The sequence below is a fragment of the Rhinichthys klamathensis genome, unplaced genomic scaffold (assembly GCF_029890125.1).
Source record: "Rhinichthys klamathensis goyatoka isolate OS25496 unplaced genomic scaffold, OSU_Roscu_1.1 h1tg000064l_1, whole genome shotgun sequence".
Lineage (NCBI taxonomy): Eukaryota > Metazoa > Chordata > Actinopteri > Cypriniformes > Leuciscidae > Rhinichthys > Rhinichthys klamathensis.
In genome coordinates, this window is record NW_026606607.1 from 709,479 (window position 1) to 723,597 (window position 14,119).

The following is a 14,119-nucleotide window of genomic DNA, read 5'->3' on the forward strand; positions in this document are numbered from 1 at the left end:
TTATTCATAACCTTAAGGCTAACATATTCATATTAAAAGCTAAAAAACTTAATTTGATTTCAGGAGGCCTTTAAGACGGAAAAAGTGTACAATTAAAATAAAATAAAATATGAGCAGAAAATGAAAGAGAGCTCAAAATACAGAAAGCAACAATTTGGTGAGTGATTCAAATTATTTTGCATTCATGTTTTGAGCAATGTCATTTTTAATGTGTTTTAAGTTTTGATTCATGCTTGTTATTTTTTTTAAATGCGCTTTTAATTTTTGATTCACGCTTATTTATTTATTTTATCCGTGACCACGTTGTTTACTATTCTGATGATAATTGCATTATTTTTTTCTGTTTATGAAATATATATTTTTACATGTGTTTTTACATTTTTGATTCATGATTGTGATCCGTGCCCGCAATACTTTTGAGGGGAAATTAATTCCATAAATGCGTTTGTGAAGTAAATCCTTTGTAGGATTTACTAGCATCTAATAAAGCTTAAATTAAATAATTCACAAAATGTATTTTATTTATTTATTGTGCTGTATTTTCATAACGATTTCGCTTACAGAACAGTTAAGACTTTTATTATGAAAGGATTTTTTTCACATGACCCGGATGTTAAAACACAAACTACTCAAAGCATGTTTTGAGTTCATTCGTTGTTTTCGCGTTTGTTTGTTTTTACAACTACAATGTAGGATTTTAAATTACATTGGCGGGCGGTCAGATGCATATTGACATTGTGCAACAGAGCTGTGCTAAGCAATGCCTGTTTGTTATTCCACTCAGTTATACTGGATTTTTCATGGACTAACGTTAACTTTTCTGAAGATTCGTGTATGATACTTAGAGCACAAAAAAATATAATATTCTTTCAGGTTATTCTTTTTCTTCTGCTGCTCATAATGTCTTTAGCTGGAGCGCTGTGGTTTGCTGTTCAAGATGACTTATTCACACACGGCGTGTGTAACAACAACACAACATCATCCAGCATCAGCAACACAAAACAAGACAAGCAACCCAGCATCAGTGAGCCCATCTCTGCTGCGCCCGAGACACACACTGTCCTGGACAAACTGGATGATCGCTTTCTATTTCAGTGTTTACATCTCAATCGGCAGTGTCTGCGGTTCATCGTCGATTTCATCCAGGCCCGTTTAAAGAAAGACGTGTTTGCGCCCGGCCACAGCTCGACCCCCGCAGAAGCCAACATTCTGGCCGCGCTTGCTTACTTCGCACACGGGTCTTTGCCCAGGAAAATCACAGAACGCCTGGGAATAGATCAGACAGCAGCGGGCGAGGCGGTGAACCGCATAACCAAACTCTTATCCGACCTGAGCCCCGATTTCATCACCTTCCCGAACAGTTATAATGACCGCATGGGTGCCGCACAAGCCTTTAAAAACGTGAGCGGCATCCCGCATGTGGTGGGAGTGCTGGGGTCTCTGCACGTGAAGGTGAGCCCTCCGGCCGGGGAGGAGCACATGTATATAAACACTGTGGGTTATCATTCAGTCATGATGCAGGTCGTATTCGACGTGGACGGGAATCTCTTGAGTCTGGAACAGTGCTGTCCTGGAGGAACTCCTGAGCAGACTGTTTGGGAAAACTCGGACATTGGCAGACAGTTCAGCATTTTTCAACACGGTCATACGTGGGTTGTTGGTAAGAACAGTTGAGAACTTTTAAATATAATTTAGGTCAGACTTTACATTAGTGTCCAATTCTCACTATTAACTAACTATTAATTTTGCCTTAATACACTTGAATGCTTACTAATAGTAAGGTAGTTGTTAAGTTTAGGTATTGGGTAAGATTAAGGGATCTAGTCGAATATGGTCATGCAGAATGGCATTATTATGCCATTATTATAAGTACTATTAAACCGCCAATATCATAGTAATAGGCATGCTAGTATTAATAAGCAACTAGCCTAGTTAATAGTGAGGATTGGACCCTAAACTAAAGTGTTACCATAATTTATAATTAGTGCTGGCTCGATTACTTATAAATTGTAGTTGGTTACTGTCTGATTCCAAATTACATGACAAAAAAATTGTAGTTAGTAATGTAATCCATATTATACGTTTGGCCTACACATTTATATAATCTTTTTGATTACTTTTGACCTAACTCGTTTATCACATAGATTTCAATAGGAGAATATTTTAAGATATTGATATAAAAATACAAAGAGAAAGGGAAATATATCAAATAAATATTTGTAAAATTACAGTTTATCAACAACATGAAGTGCTTTAAAATATTACATTAAGTCAAGGTTGTCTTATTGCATGTAATAATCAGATTCCAAAAATTAAAACAGCTGTTGTTGATTTTTTTTTTTTTTTTTTTTTTTGCCCTCACCTGAGCGATATCTTTCAACAATGAGATTACGTTGATGCTTCATGAGCTCTTTGCGGCCCATGGCTCTTATAGCATAATGCAACCATAGAAAAATCAGAAAAATCTTACAAGAACAGCAGTGATTTATTTTGAGTTCATTCGAGTCACTTCAGGTGAAAACAATTATGTATGTTTTTAGTTGTTATGTTCACATCAGCATGATTAGTTAATTCTGAACACAACCACAGAATTATAAAAGGGTGTGCATACTTATGCAACTTGGTTATTTTTATCTTTTTTCTCTGAAATGTATCACTGCATAGGTTATCATTTTTTACATTGAAGGTGCAAAAGTTCTGATATGATTTATCTCTGTTTCATTTTTTACATAAAAAAACAGCTGTTTTAACTGGGCTTTGTAATGGCTTCCTGGAATACTTAAAGGGTTCACCCAATAATGAAAATTGTCAGTAATTACTCACCCTCATGTTGTTCCAAACCCCATAAGACTTTCGTTCATCTTCGGAACACAAATTAAGATATTTTTGATGAAATCTGAGAGCTGGCTCAAGTCAAGTCATCCTCATTTATATAGCGCTTTTAACAATGTAGATTGTTTCAAAGCAGCTTTACAGAGATAAACTTAATATAATTTAAGGTAACAGAGATTGCTCACTCCTTCATAGGCTGCTAGGTAATTGCATCTGCCGGCCCAGAAAAGTTAGTAAAAACATCGTTAACTATCAGTGACTACAGTGGCTCAACCTTAAGTTTATCAAGCGACGAGCATACTTTTTGTGGGCAAAAACCCCCCCTAAAATAACGACTTTATTCAACTCTTCATTTTCTTCTGTGTGGGCCTCTGAGTGAGTTCACGAGAGCAACACGACGCATGCGCGAGAACTAAGAAGATGACGCTCACGATCATTTAATGGAAAAGTGTAAAAGGCAAACCATTCATTTTGCAGCTTTGCCAAGGCACTTTTACGTTTTCTCGTTGGTTTCTCACGATTCGGACATCCAGGAAATGCACACTTGTTTAGACCCATTTCAAACACTACATCGAGACCCATCTGCGTCATCTTCTCAGTTCTCACGCATGCGTCGTGTTGCTCTCGTGAACTCACTCAGAGGCCCACACAGAAGAAAATGAAGAGTTGAATAAAGTCGTTATTTTAGGGGGGTTTTTGCGCACAAAAAGTATTCTCATCGCTTGATAAACTTAAGGTTGAGCCACTGTAGTCACTTGGACTATTTTAACGATGTTTTTACTAACTTTTCTGGGCCGGCAGATGCAATTACCTTGCAGTCTATGAAGGAGTGAGACAGCTCTCAGATTTCATAAAAAAATATCTTAATTTGTGTTCCGAAGATGAACGAAAGTCTTACGGGGTTGGAACAACATGAGGGTGTGTAATTACTTACAGAATTTTCATTTTTGGGTAAACTAAGCCCTTCATTATTTTGGGAACTAGGGCTGCACGATTTGGGGAAACAATCTATGACTTCTCTGGTTAAAATTGTGATATATGATTTAGACTGTCTTTTTTTGTTGTTGTTTTTTTACATGAGACAACCATAAATTCAACTGTCAAATATTTTGGTTGCACTTTATTTTAGAGTATGTGTACTTACAGTGTACATGCCTAAGAAAGTACTGGTTAATATAACATGACTACATGGGTTAAGGTTAGGTTTAGGTGGTAGGTTCAGAGTTAGTACCTAGTTATTACCCAGTTATTGCAATTACTATAACAAGGACATGGTATGTACATAGGGAACAGGACTGTAAAATAAAGTTCTACTAATATTTCTGAATAATTAACTACAATACTGTGATAAAGTGTTGTCTTTCCACAGTCTCTACAAGTAACTAATAAAATGATTTCAAACTCAAATACAGTTTCTCCATCTCCCCTCTGTCTTTTTGTCTTTGTTCCCCAAAGGTAGCAGAAGTCTTTTAGGTTGTGGGCACGTGTTGACCCCTGTCGAGGCCTTTCGCATCAAAAGCAACGCAGCCCTGCGATTCAACCAAGCACACGCTCAGCTACATGGCCGTGTGCAACAGGTCTTCGGCAGTTTGAAAAGCCGTTTCCAGTGCCTGCGTGACATCGGCCCCATTCAGTCACCCGAGTCAGTGGCATGCACCATCAAAGCCTGCTGCGTCCTGCACAACATCTGCAAGAAGTTCTCTGTCCCGTTACCCTTGGATTTTAACATAGAGCCGCTCCATCCACCATCAGAGGTGCTGAACATCTTGGCAGAGCAGCCATTTGACTACATGGAAGACACTAAAGAGGAGATGATAGAAATGTTTTTTAATATTTCAGAAGATGGAAACGAATAGGATGTGTCCGGATGTGGAAAAAGAACAGTAATTATCATTACAGAAGTCAGAGATTGTTAGTTTAAACCGTGTACTGAATGCTATAATGAAATGAACACAGATAAACGCATGCTAAGATGGCAGTTGATTCTTCATATTCATAAGCTTTATTCAGTTAATCAATAATTGATAAGCTAATGCTAGTACACTTATATTTGTTAACAAGTGATATGAATAAAAACAAAATGTTTGTCTGTGGAAGGCATAAACCAAGCACGCTTAATGATACAAGTCCGTTACAAGAAAAAGTATTGCAGTTGTAGGCCTACCATAATTCATTTATGGTGTCAGTTACTTTGACATACAGCATGATACTAAATGATTACCATATTTATATATACCAAAAATTGTAGTACCATGTCCAAAAAAAATGTTAATACCTGGTCATTTTTATTTGAATCATTTGTAAGTTAATTACTTGCAAATTGCTTATGTCTGGAAACACATCACATTGTGCCTGGATGGGACACGATGTAAATCTGTTTTTCTTAGGGGTCGTTTACACAACACTATTTTCAACTAAAAAAGGAAAACTTTTTATGCGATTGGCCACTCATTTGCACGACAACGGAGTTTTGGGGGCCTGAAAACTTTTCAAAAACCGAGTTTCAAAGTGCAGGTTTTTGAAAAGATTATCGTTTCTGTGTAAACTACAAAAACACAAATTTGTGAAAACAATGACATCATTACGTGTTCAGTCTAGAGGTGTGTAGTGTTTCTTTACAAAGTGACATCGCCATCTACTGGCCTGACATGCATAAAACAGCGCTTTTAATCGTCGTGGATCCATGTGAACGGGCATCATTTTGACAACGTTGTCGTCTGTATGCGAAACTTTTCAAAACCGCAAAGGAAAAACTTAGTTATCGTGTAAACTTACTCCTATTCCATGACTTTTGATTTGAATATATTTATAAATATATGATTCTTCATTAAGACAGCTCAGTATTTGTACAATATTAACAGCAGATTAATAATGAAGTTAAGTGCTTAAATTTCAGTTCTTACTAAAGTGACTTGCAGTGCAAACAATAGGAACAATGTTCCTATCAAACAATCAACCCTTGTTCCTCATCTTATTTCAATAGGAATTAACGTGATCTGGAATTTTTCGTGAAGGCAAGGGTTTTCCACATGCAGATTTCGCAACGGGTTCAAGTTGGTCACATGAATTTGCAGCGTTGATTAACATACATTTTATGCCTGATTTGAAAGTAATTGAAATTAGACTGAATTAGTGGCTGAAATTTCACTAATTTGACCGCTCCTAAAATCTGGAGAAAAAAAAAAAGAAGTTTTTTTTCTTTTTGAGGAATACAAACGTATTAAGAAATACGAAATGTTTGAATAATCTTTATGTGTCCGTTTCATACAACAATGGTTCACAGTATCCATGACAAACAAACAAATCTTTCCTTCCCCTGGAGTTCTCAAACCTCATTCTCTATTTCACATACTGATTGAAAATTATTCAAATCAGGGGTGCCCAATCCTGTTCCTGGAGATCTACCTTCCTGCAAAATCAGCTCCAAATCTGATTAAACACACCTGGTATGCGTCCAAAATCGTATACATTTTATAGGTACTTATTGTGAATTGGTAATTATTTCACAACCGTTAAAAAAGTTTCTATACATTCTATATAGTAGGCTATTAATGTAATCCGGACGTACTACATTCACCATGTTGTCATTATCACGTGATATACCAGGGTCAGTTGTGTCGCTTCACTGCCAATCACACATCTTCTCCCGTGGCCTCATGGGATAGTAAAGTCTCCATTGTATGCACACTTCAGAATCTCCCCAGTAGTAGTAGGTCTTCTGGTACTTTTTGTCTATTTTATGACTACTGTCAATTTGGACATATTTATTTAGTCACATACTGTTTATCACTTACTATATAGCTGGGAAGTGTGTGATTTCAGATGCAGCCATAATCTTCAGGAACGCTTGATAATGACATACAGGTTTAAAATACTGGTAGGAACAGGATTGAGCAACCCTGATGTAAATAATGAGACTATTTTGTCATTAGACAAACTATTCTTTTAAAGCTTGTTAAGCGACAGACAGCTAAGAATACGTCACTGGCATAATACAAAAATAAAGTGGAAAAATACTTTAATTGATCATGGTTTTTTAGCATTCATAATTGTTGGCCATTGTTTTTAGCATTCATCTAAAACATCAAATTCAACTTATATTAAATAGACCCTCATTCTCATTGTTTAAAAGTAATGTGCAAAATAAGCAGCATTAAGTACAGCTCAAGAATTAAAAACATTAACAAACACAAATTAAGCAAGGTTATATACACAGCTATTTAGATAAATAAAGTCTGGCAGTTAAGTTGAAATGGTAAACTCTTAGTGCTTTAGCTGAGGCTCAAAATACCAGTATCTTTCAGTCCTGTTAGCAGTATGTTATTGTTACTATTATTAATATTATTACTATTTTAAATAAAATAATTCTAATAACAAATGCACATAACATATGGTGAGAAAAATTTCATTCAAATTGTTGGAAGTCATGCTCAAAAAATATACCAATGTGGCTTCAAGGTTGTACTGACAAATTCCATGACTGTTTTTGATCTTACGTTATTATTATAAGAACACGGTTTTGCTAACCACACATGAATTATGTTACATTTTAAGATGTTATTCTATTTTTCCTCATATCTTACTTCCATTTTCATATTGTTTTAACGCTATTGAGTTGACGTAGATCGTGTCTGTGTTTTCATAGAGAGGCTCTGACTGAGCCACGACTTTGGTTTTCAGAGAATCCATGATGCACTGGTGCAGGAACACGTACTGAGACTGTAAGAGACAGAGAGGAGAAGCATAAGACACTTGAAGAGGGTCAAAGGTGTCTACACATCTCTTAGTCTTAATTTCCAAGTGATAGTATTGTCCTTAAACCAAAGTTTTTAAATGGCCTTCAAAACTCAAAAAGAAGCATGCCATTTGTAAATAAAAGCCTGGTTTCACAGACGAGGCTTAGATTAAGCCAGGATTAGGCCTTAGTTCAATTGGAACTTTTAAGTAGCTTTTATAAACGGGCCGTAAAAAAAATATATATATATATATTACTGGTGTGATTCTTGAGACAAAACAATGGCACTGACATATTTTAAGATACAATATTGCTTTCAAGTTGCTTTCAGTTAAAACAGCCCAAACATGCATTTTAGTCTGGGACTATAGGCTTAAGCCTTGTCTGTGAAACCGGGCAATTTACCATGTTATTGTATTTTGCTATGAATTCTAGGAGCTGCTGTCAAGTTGTAAAACTTAAGGGGTACTTCAACACTGGCTAAATGGGCTTTCAATAAAACTTGTCTGCCTTTGCAGTAGAAAACAGGTGTTATTTTGTTATCTTTTTCTGGAAATCATTGCTATTAGTAATCCTTCCGTTTTGCCAAATAGGTAGGAAAACTTCAACACCCATAATGCATATGTTGTCATCCAAGGCCACTTCCACCAGTCTGCTATATGCTTAGCATGCTTAGAGTCAAATACCACCTTGCTTTAGTAGGAAATACTTCTTAGCAAACTTTTAGTCATAATGGTTTCGATTTGTAGTGTTCCCGGGTGAAGGAATTTAAAGACGTTTAGCGGGACTCGAAGGGAGTTACTATCGGTTTCCAGGGAAGGATCCGGTGCGTTGTCGGCAGTGGCTGCAAAGAATCGTTAATATGGAGAGAACGCCGTGACGGAAAATCTGAAAAACCTCCGTGTTTGTAGGCCTACTTAACATTTCGAACTGGATGACTACGAACACAACATATTTTTATGCCAAATTTCGCTTGCAGGTAAGAAAGCAGTTTCCACAATGTTTCCATTTTTAACTCGTATGTGTTAATAACCCTATATTAATTATATTACAAAAATGTAGTTAAATAGTTTTAACAAAGCCCTGGCGGACTTTTGCTGACAAATAAACGTGAATTTCTCAGTCTAGGTAACACAGAGAGTAAACATTGTTCATTTACATACCAACATTGTAACCATATACAAAGCGAGTTGTAAATTGGCAAAGTTACACTTTAATTTTAGCGTTTTACCTGAATTGCCTGTCTTGACCTATTTTTGTCTATATTTTTCATATACTTAACTCATTGGCATGAGTGCTGGAAAGGCCACTTTTGATGAAGTAAAAAACAAAAAGCCAAAATGTTATATCCCAAAGCACACTAAATATTAGTATATTAACCTTTTTTTAAAAAGTTTAATTAGCTAGTTGAGTGGTTTAAATAATTGTAGCATTATTTCATGATATACAGTTAAAAATATAGTCTACAATCACCCAAATTTGAATTTATTTTTTAAGGTAAAATTCTGGTTTCCACAGCTGCCATTTTTGACAATTGTTAAGTCTCTATAAATTGCTTTTTCTAAAGTTTTGTTTTACAGGTGTTTGAATCCTCCACGAAAAAGTGAGCCATAACTCAAATAAATTCCTCATTATCATAATAATCACCACAACAATAATAATAATAACACCCAGACCCAATTCAATGCCAGATTGCCACTAAACCCCTCCTACCGCAATCAATTTGACCATCATGGATTGAAACAGTGTTACCTCAGTTTGCACCATAAGTGGCCGGCAGAGTCTCATTTGCTGGACGAACGCTGCAATGCCCACTGTCTTTTCTCTGTCCAGCTGCTGCAGAAGAACGTCCAGGGCGATCAGTGTACCTGTCCGGCCCACTCCAGCACTAGAGGAAGACAAGGACGATAAACATTTGCTTTAATTAAGCGGTTTGTTTAATAATGCTGTCAGCTCTCTGAATCAATGTGACTCATTATTGGTGTCAAGATAAAGGGTTAATTCACCCAAAAATGCAATTACCTAGCAGCCTATGAAGGAGTGAGCCAGCTCTCAGATTTCATCAAAAATATCTTAATTTGTGTTCCGAAGATTAACGAAAGTCTTACGGGGTTGGAACAACATGAGGGTGACGGGTGAGTAATTACTGACAGAATTTTCATTTTTGGGTGAACTAACCCTGTTTGAGTTTGAGTTGGGTTTAAAGTGAGTAGTGGTCACCTGCAGTGTACGACTGTTGGCCCTGCAGAGTAGGAATTCCCTATGTGCTGACGGACACGTCCTCTGAACTTGATCAGCTCCTCTGTGCCAAAGGGAACGCCATGATCTGGCCACGCTGTGAAGTGGAAGTGCTTCACTGTTCGTGTCTCAGAGGTGCTTTTCTATTACATACAAAAAAAATTTGACATAAATAGATTGTCTTAAGGTTACCTGACCATGGATGCTTTCTGTTATTCATAAGTTAAAGTTCTAATATCACGAGGTGAATGTGATTTTACCAAGTACAACGTGTTCCTTGATCAACATCTTTGTTGATCCTGGAACAACATTTCAATCAGCCAATCAGATGTCAAGTTTAGGCTTACAACCAGGGTTAGGTGCTTCTACATCAGTGTTATTCATCTATCATTTACCTCTGATTCAGAGCATGGAAAATCATCTTTCTCTTACTATGCTCCATGGCTGTGGAATGAATTTCAAGCTACTGTCCCTCTAGAAACAATTCCTCCTCTGAATGTTTTTAAAAATTTACTGCAGTATACAATGATTGAATCATGTTGTTGTTTTACTTGATTTATGATGAATGTTGTGCTCTGACTTTCTGGAATGTTTTATATGTGTTGTGTGTTTGTGTGTGATTTGTAGTGTGGCCATCTTGGCCAGGAATCCCTGGAGGAAGATATTTCTTTTAATCTCAATGGGACCTTCCTGGAAAAAATAAATAAATACATTTTAGGGATAAGTTATGGTTAAGGATAGGGTTAAGTGTTCGGACAGGAATGTAGTTCCAGGATCAACAACAAAAAATTGATCCAGGAACATGTCTATCTTGGCAAAATCAGTGACCCATATCACAAGGAATCTGTTTTTTCTTATATCTTTTGAAATAAAATAGTTCAGTATTTTTAAAAAACATTTAAATAATAACTTAAAAACTTCCTCACAAATCACAATTTTAAACTAAGCTGCAAAAGAGCTTGTTAAAACCTTGACAAGTTTGTGAAATCGCATACATCCACATTTACACAATCAATGATAACTATTTGGTAAACAGAAACTTGCCCTACCCAGTCACACTGAGTAAAAATGAGAAAGCAGAATACTATTATTATTCCTAAACACTAGATGAACTAACAATAAGAGTTGGTAACACTTTAATAAGGTTTCTTCGTTAATGAATAACTACACAGGAACACATGAGTAACTAATCAATAACTAATGCAGGACAAATGACTAGCACTAACATTTTAACTGCTACTGTAAACAAATACACAAGGTTGTTTACATTATCAATATGTAATAGCATAGCAGACTTATGATTTGGGAAAGCTGTCAATAATTAGCCTATGCTGTCTCCTAGAGAATTATTTATCAACTGAATAATTTTAAAGAAATGGATTTTAAAATGCAGTTGTCGGGACCTTACTTGTCCTGTGGCTAATTTTCCGGCATTCCTCTGGCATTGAATCACTAGAGTCATGGTGACTACTGGAACATATTGAGTCATCAGCCATACCATATACAGTTATTTTATTATTTATACCTCTCAAAAAACTTGCTTTTATGTATGTCTCCTAACTTATATATATGTGTGTGTGTGTGTGTGCATGAATTATGAAACTTTTTCAGTAGTTCTCTAAAAATAGTACTTAGTGATAAGTTAATAGTGAACTACTACTTTCATCTGTGTGCTATTACTTACTAATTCATTAATCAGAGTTTATTGTTAGTTAATAGTAGTTACTAGATTGTTAATATTGTGTTACTCATTTGTTGCTGTGTAGTTATTCATTAACGAAGGAACCTTATTCTAAAGTGTTACCCCATAGGTAAAGTCTGTCGAAGCTATTGCTATTTCTGACTGTGTGCAGATCCAACTGAAGGCTCCCAAAGAACGAGCGCATCATTTTTCTCTCATGAGCATTTCGTTTTTAACAAGATCCCTAAACATACCAGTGTGGCAGGATGGACTGTGGTTGAATCCAGTCCCTCCTCCCCATTTGGTTACATTGGCTGTTGTCCTTCCTATCCGGTTCGTGATTGGCTTGTGGTGAGTCCGTGGTGGCCAATCATGTTAGGAGGAGGAGGTTAAAGCTTGAAACGTACCCTCTAGGGCAGTGCGTGACGTTGTAGGCTTGTGTTGTTTGGGTTCACCCAGTTCCTGGTGGTGTTGCAGGTATGTAGAGGTCTATTGCAAATGTTGTACTGTGTTAGTTTGCTTGTGGTTTATGTGGGATTCCGATTTTTCATAGAATTCCTTGTGTTGCGGCTAACCCATTTTCCATTGAGTTGAACGGAATAACGTGTTACTCGCCTGTTTGTTGACTCGCCTGCGAGATGTGTGTGTCGCGCGCTGTGGCTCAGGTAAGTTTTCCCCATTTGGGTAATGTATTTGCCTTATTTGGGCGGTAGCTTAATAAAACCATTATTGTGTGTTTTAGGGATAGCTACTATAGCAAGGAAGCGTTTGCGGCCTGCCTTGGGGCAACTGCTGCTTTGCTTAAATACTGTTACTGCACGTCCCCCTACGTGTCGAACTTGTTTACGGCGAGTCCAAGTTAATGGACTGAGTTCATTTTTGCTCAAGGAAACTGCATCATAGGCCACTTGTGTGGCCGACTGAGTATCTGCCCTCAGATGTGTGTATCAACGGATGAGTGTGTTTGTTATGTGATCATTTGAGTGGGTTGTGCGTTCTTATTTTCTAAAAGCGATTTCATTTGTTTCTTTGGTTATTTCATTTGCCAGTATTATAGTTGTTTGGTAAAGTCATTTAATTTGCCTTTTTGTTTATTTCATTTACCCGCATTATGATCGTTTTGTAAAGTAATTGCATTTGTTTCTTTGGTTATTTCATTTGCCAGTATTATAGTTGTTTGGTAAAGTCATTTAATTTGCCTTTTTGTTTATTTCATTTACCATCATTATAATCGTTTTGTAAAGTACTTTCATTTTGCTTCTTTGTTTATTTCCTTTACCAGCACTATAGTCGTTTTGGTAAAGTAATTTCATTAGTTTCTTTGGTTATTTCATTTGCCAGTATTATAGTTGTTTGGTAAAGTCATTTAATTTGCCTTTTTGTGTATTTCATTTATCTGCATTGTTGTTGGTGTGCATGGTTATTCCATGTTTTTGTTTGTTTATTTGACTTAAAAGTATTACTGTTGTTTTTTTCCTCTATCTCATTTTCTTTGTTGCCGTTCTGGAAAAGTTCTTGTTTTTTTTTTTTGTCTTTGTCATCATTGTTAGTTTGATTTATGGTGTGAAATTATGACTTATCGTTAATTTTGTTTATTCTGTCTTTGTTATATGTGGCGGCGCTGAGAGCTGACGGTGGGGACGGCGTGCTCGAGGTGGTGGGCCCTCTTTAGTGTGTAGTGTGGTTCCCTTCACAGTGTGACCGTTGCTGTGCTGGTTGTGTGGCTGTGCACGTGCGTTTGGGGTGGATTATTTGGATACTCATGCCCGAGTCGCTGGACGCCCACCAGTAAGCCTCAAGCCCGGTATTGTGAGTGTGCGTGTGTGAAATATACTCTATGTCCGGACACTGATTCACACATCCTTGTGTGTTATTTATTATTGTGTTTTATTGATGATTAATTATTTGATCCCCATTGGAGTGCTGTGATGTGGTATTGATTCTTACCCAGTGTGTAGTGTTTTAAGAATACGCTGACGTCAGCTTTTCAGAGTGTTTACTATTTTTGCTGTGAATTTGATTAATAAAATTGTATTCCTTTGTACGAACCATTTCTCTGTTTGTTCAGTGCGCGAACCTGATTGCCTAATTCTATAGAAGTCTTGGTGGTTACTTACAGTTCCCCGGGTTAGACCTCGGGGTGGCGTAGTCAAATTATATTTACTGCCGCTGCTACATTTGGCGTAGCCGGCAGGATAGACTGAAATATAACAGAGAAGTGTATCCTACATGTTTTTTTTTTTTTTGTTTTTTTTTGGTTGTTGTTTTGTGGATAAATGTTGTGTTTTGTTTTGAGGGCAGTTGGATAACGTTTCTTTTTGAGCAAAGCAGCAGTTGTTCTCACGTGGACCCGTAACTGTCAGGTAAGGTTGGTGATTCGAGCTAGCTATGGACGAGGAACTACAAGAGTTGAGGGACTTAGTGGCCCAGCTGAAAGTAGATAATGAGAGGCTTCGCCAACAACAGGCTTTAGTTGCACAGGATCCCAATGTAGCCCCTGTACCACCTAATCTACCACCAGCTGTTAATGTCGCTAGTGATGGTGCGGCTGCTGTCCCCATAGCAGAGAGGATGGTTTTCATCCCGCGAGAACGTACATGTCCCATATTTAGTGGGAAATCGGGCCAACGGCT

The 14,119-nt window shown here is 37.0% G+C and overlaps 2 protein-coding genes across 4 annotated transcripts in view; one reads left to right on the forward strand and one right to left on the reverse strand.

Moving 5' to 3' along the window:
- Positions 1-637: 637 nt before the first annotated feature.
- Positions 638-4,931, forward strand: si:dkey-197c15.6 (putative nuclease HARBI1). Its single transcript, XM_056249811.1, has 2 exons — positions 638-1,660; positions 4,288-4,931. Exons 1-2 carry the CDS (start codon positions 835-837, stop codon positions 4,686-4,688), a joined length of 1,227 nt encoding a protein of 408 aa, XP_056105786.1. The 5' UTR covers positions 638-834; the 3' UTR covers positions 4,689-4,931.
- Positions 4,932-7,226: 2,295 nt separating this feature from the next.
- Positions 7,227-14,119, reverse strand: part of LOC130084412 (receptor-type tyrosine-protein phosphatase H-like) — a 44,659-nt gene continuing 37,766 nt past the window's right edge. For all 3 annotated transcript variants that reach the window (XM_056249825.1, XM_056249824.1, XM_056249826.1), the window contains 3 exons: positions 9,788-9,948; positions 9,320-9,455; positions 7,227-7,551 (listed from right to left, as the gene is read on the reverse strand). In XM_056249825.1, the coding sequence (XP_056105800.1) occupies positions 7,405-7,551; positions 9,320-9,455; positions 9,788-9,948 (444 nt within the window). In that variant the 3' untranslated portion in view covers positions 7,227-7,404. The remainder of the gene's footprint in view (positions 7,552-9,319; positions 9,456-9,787; positions 9,949-14,119) is intronic.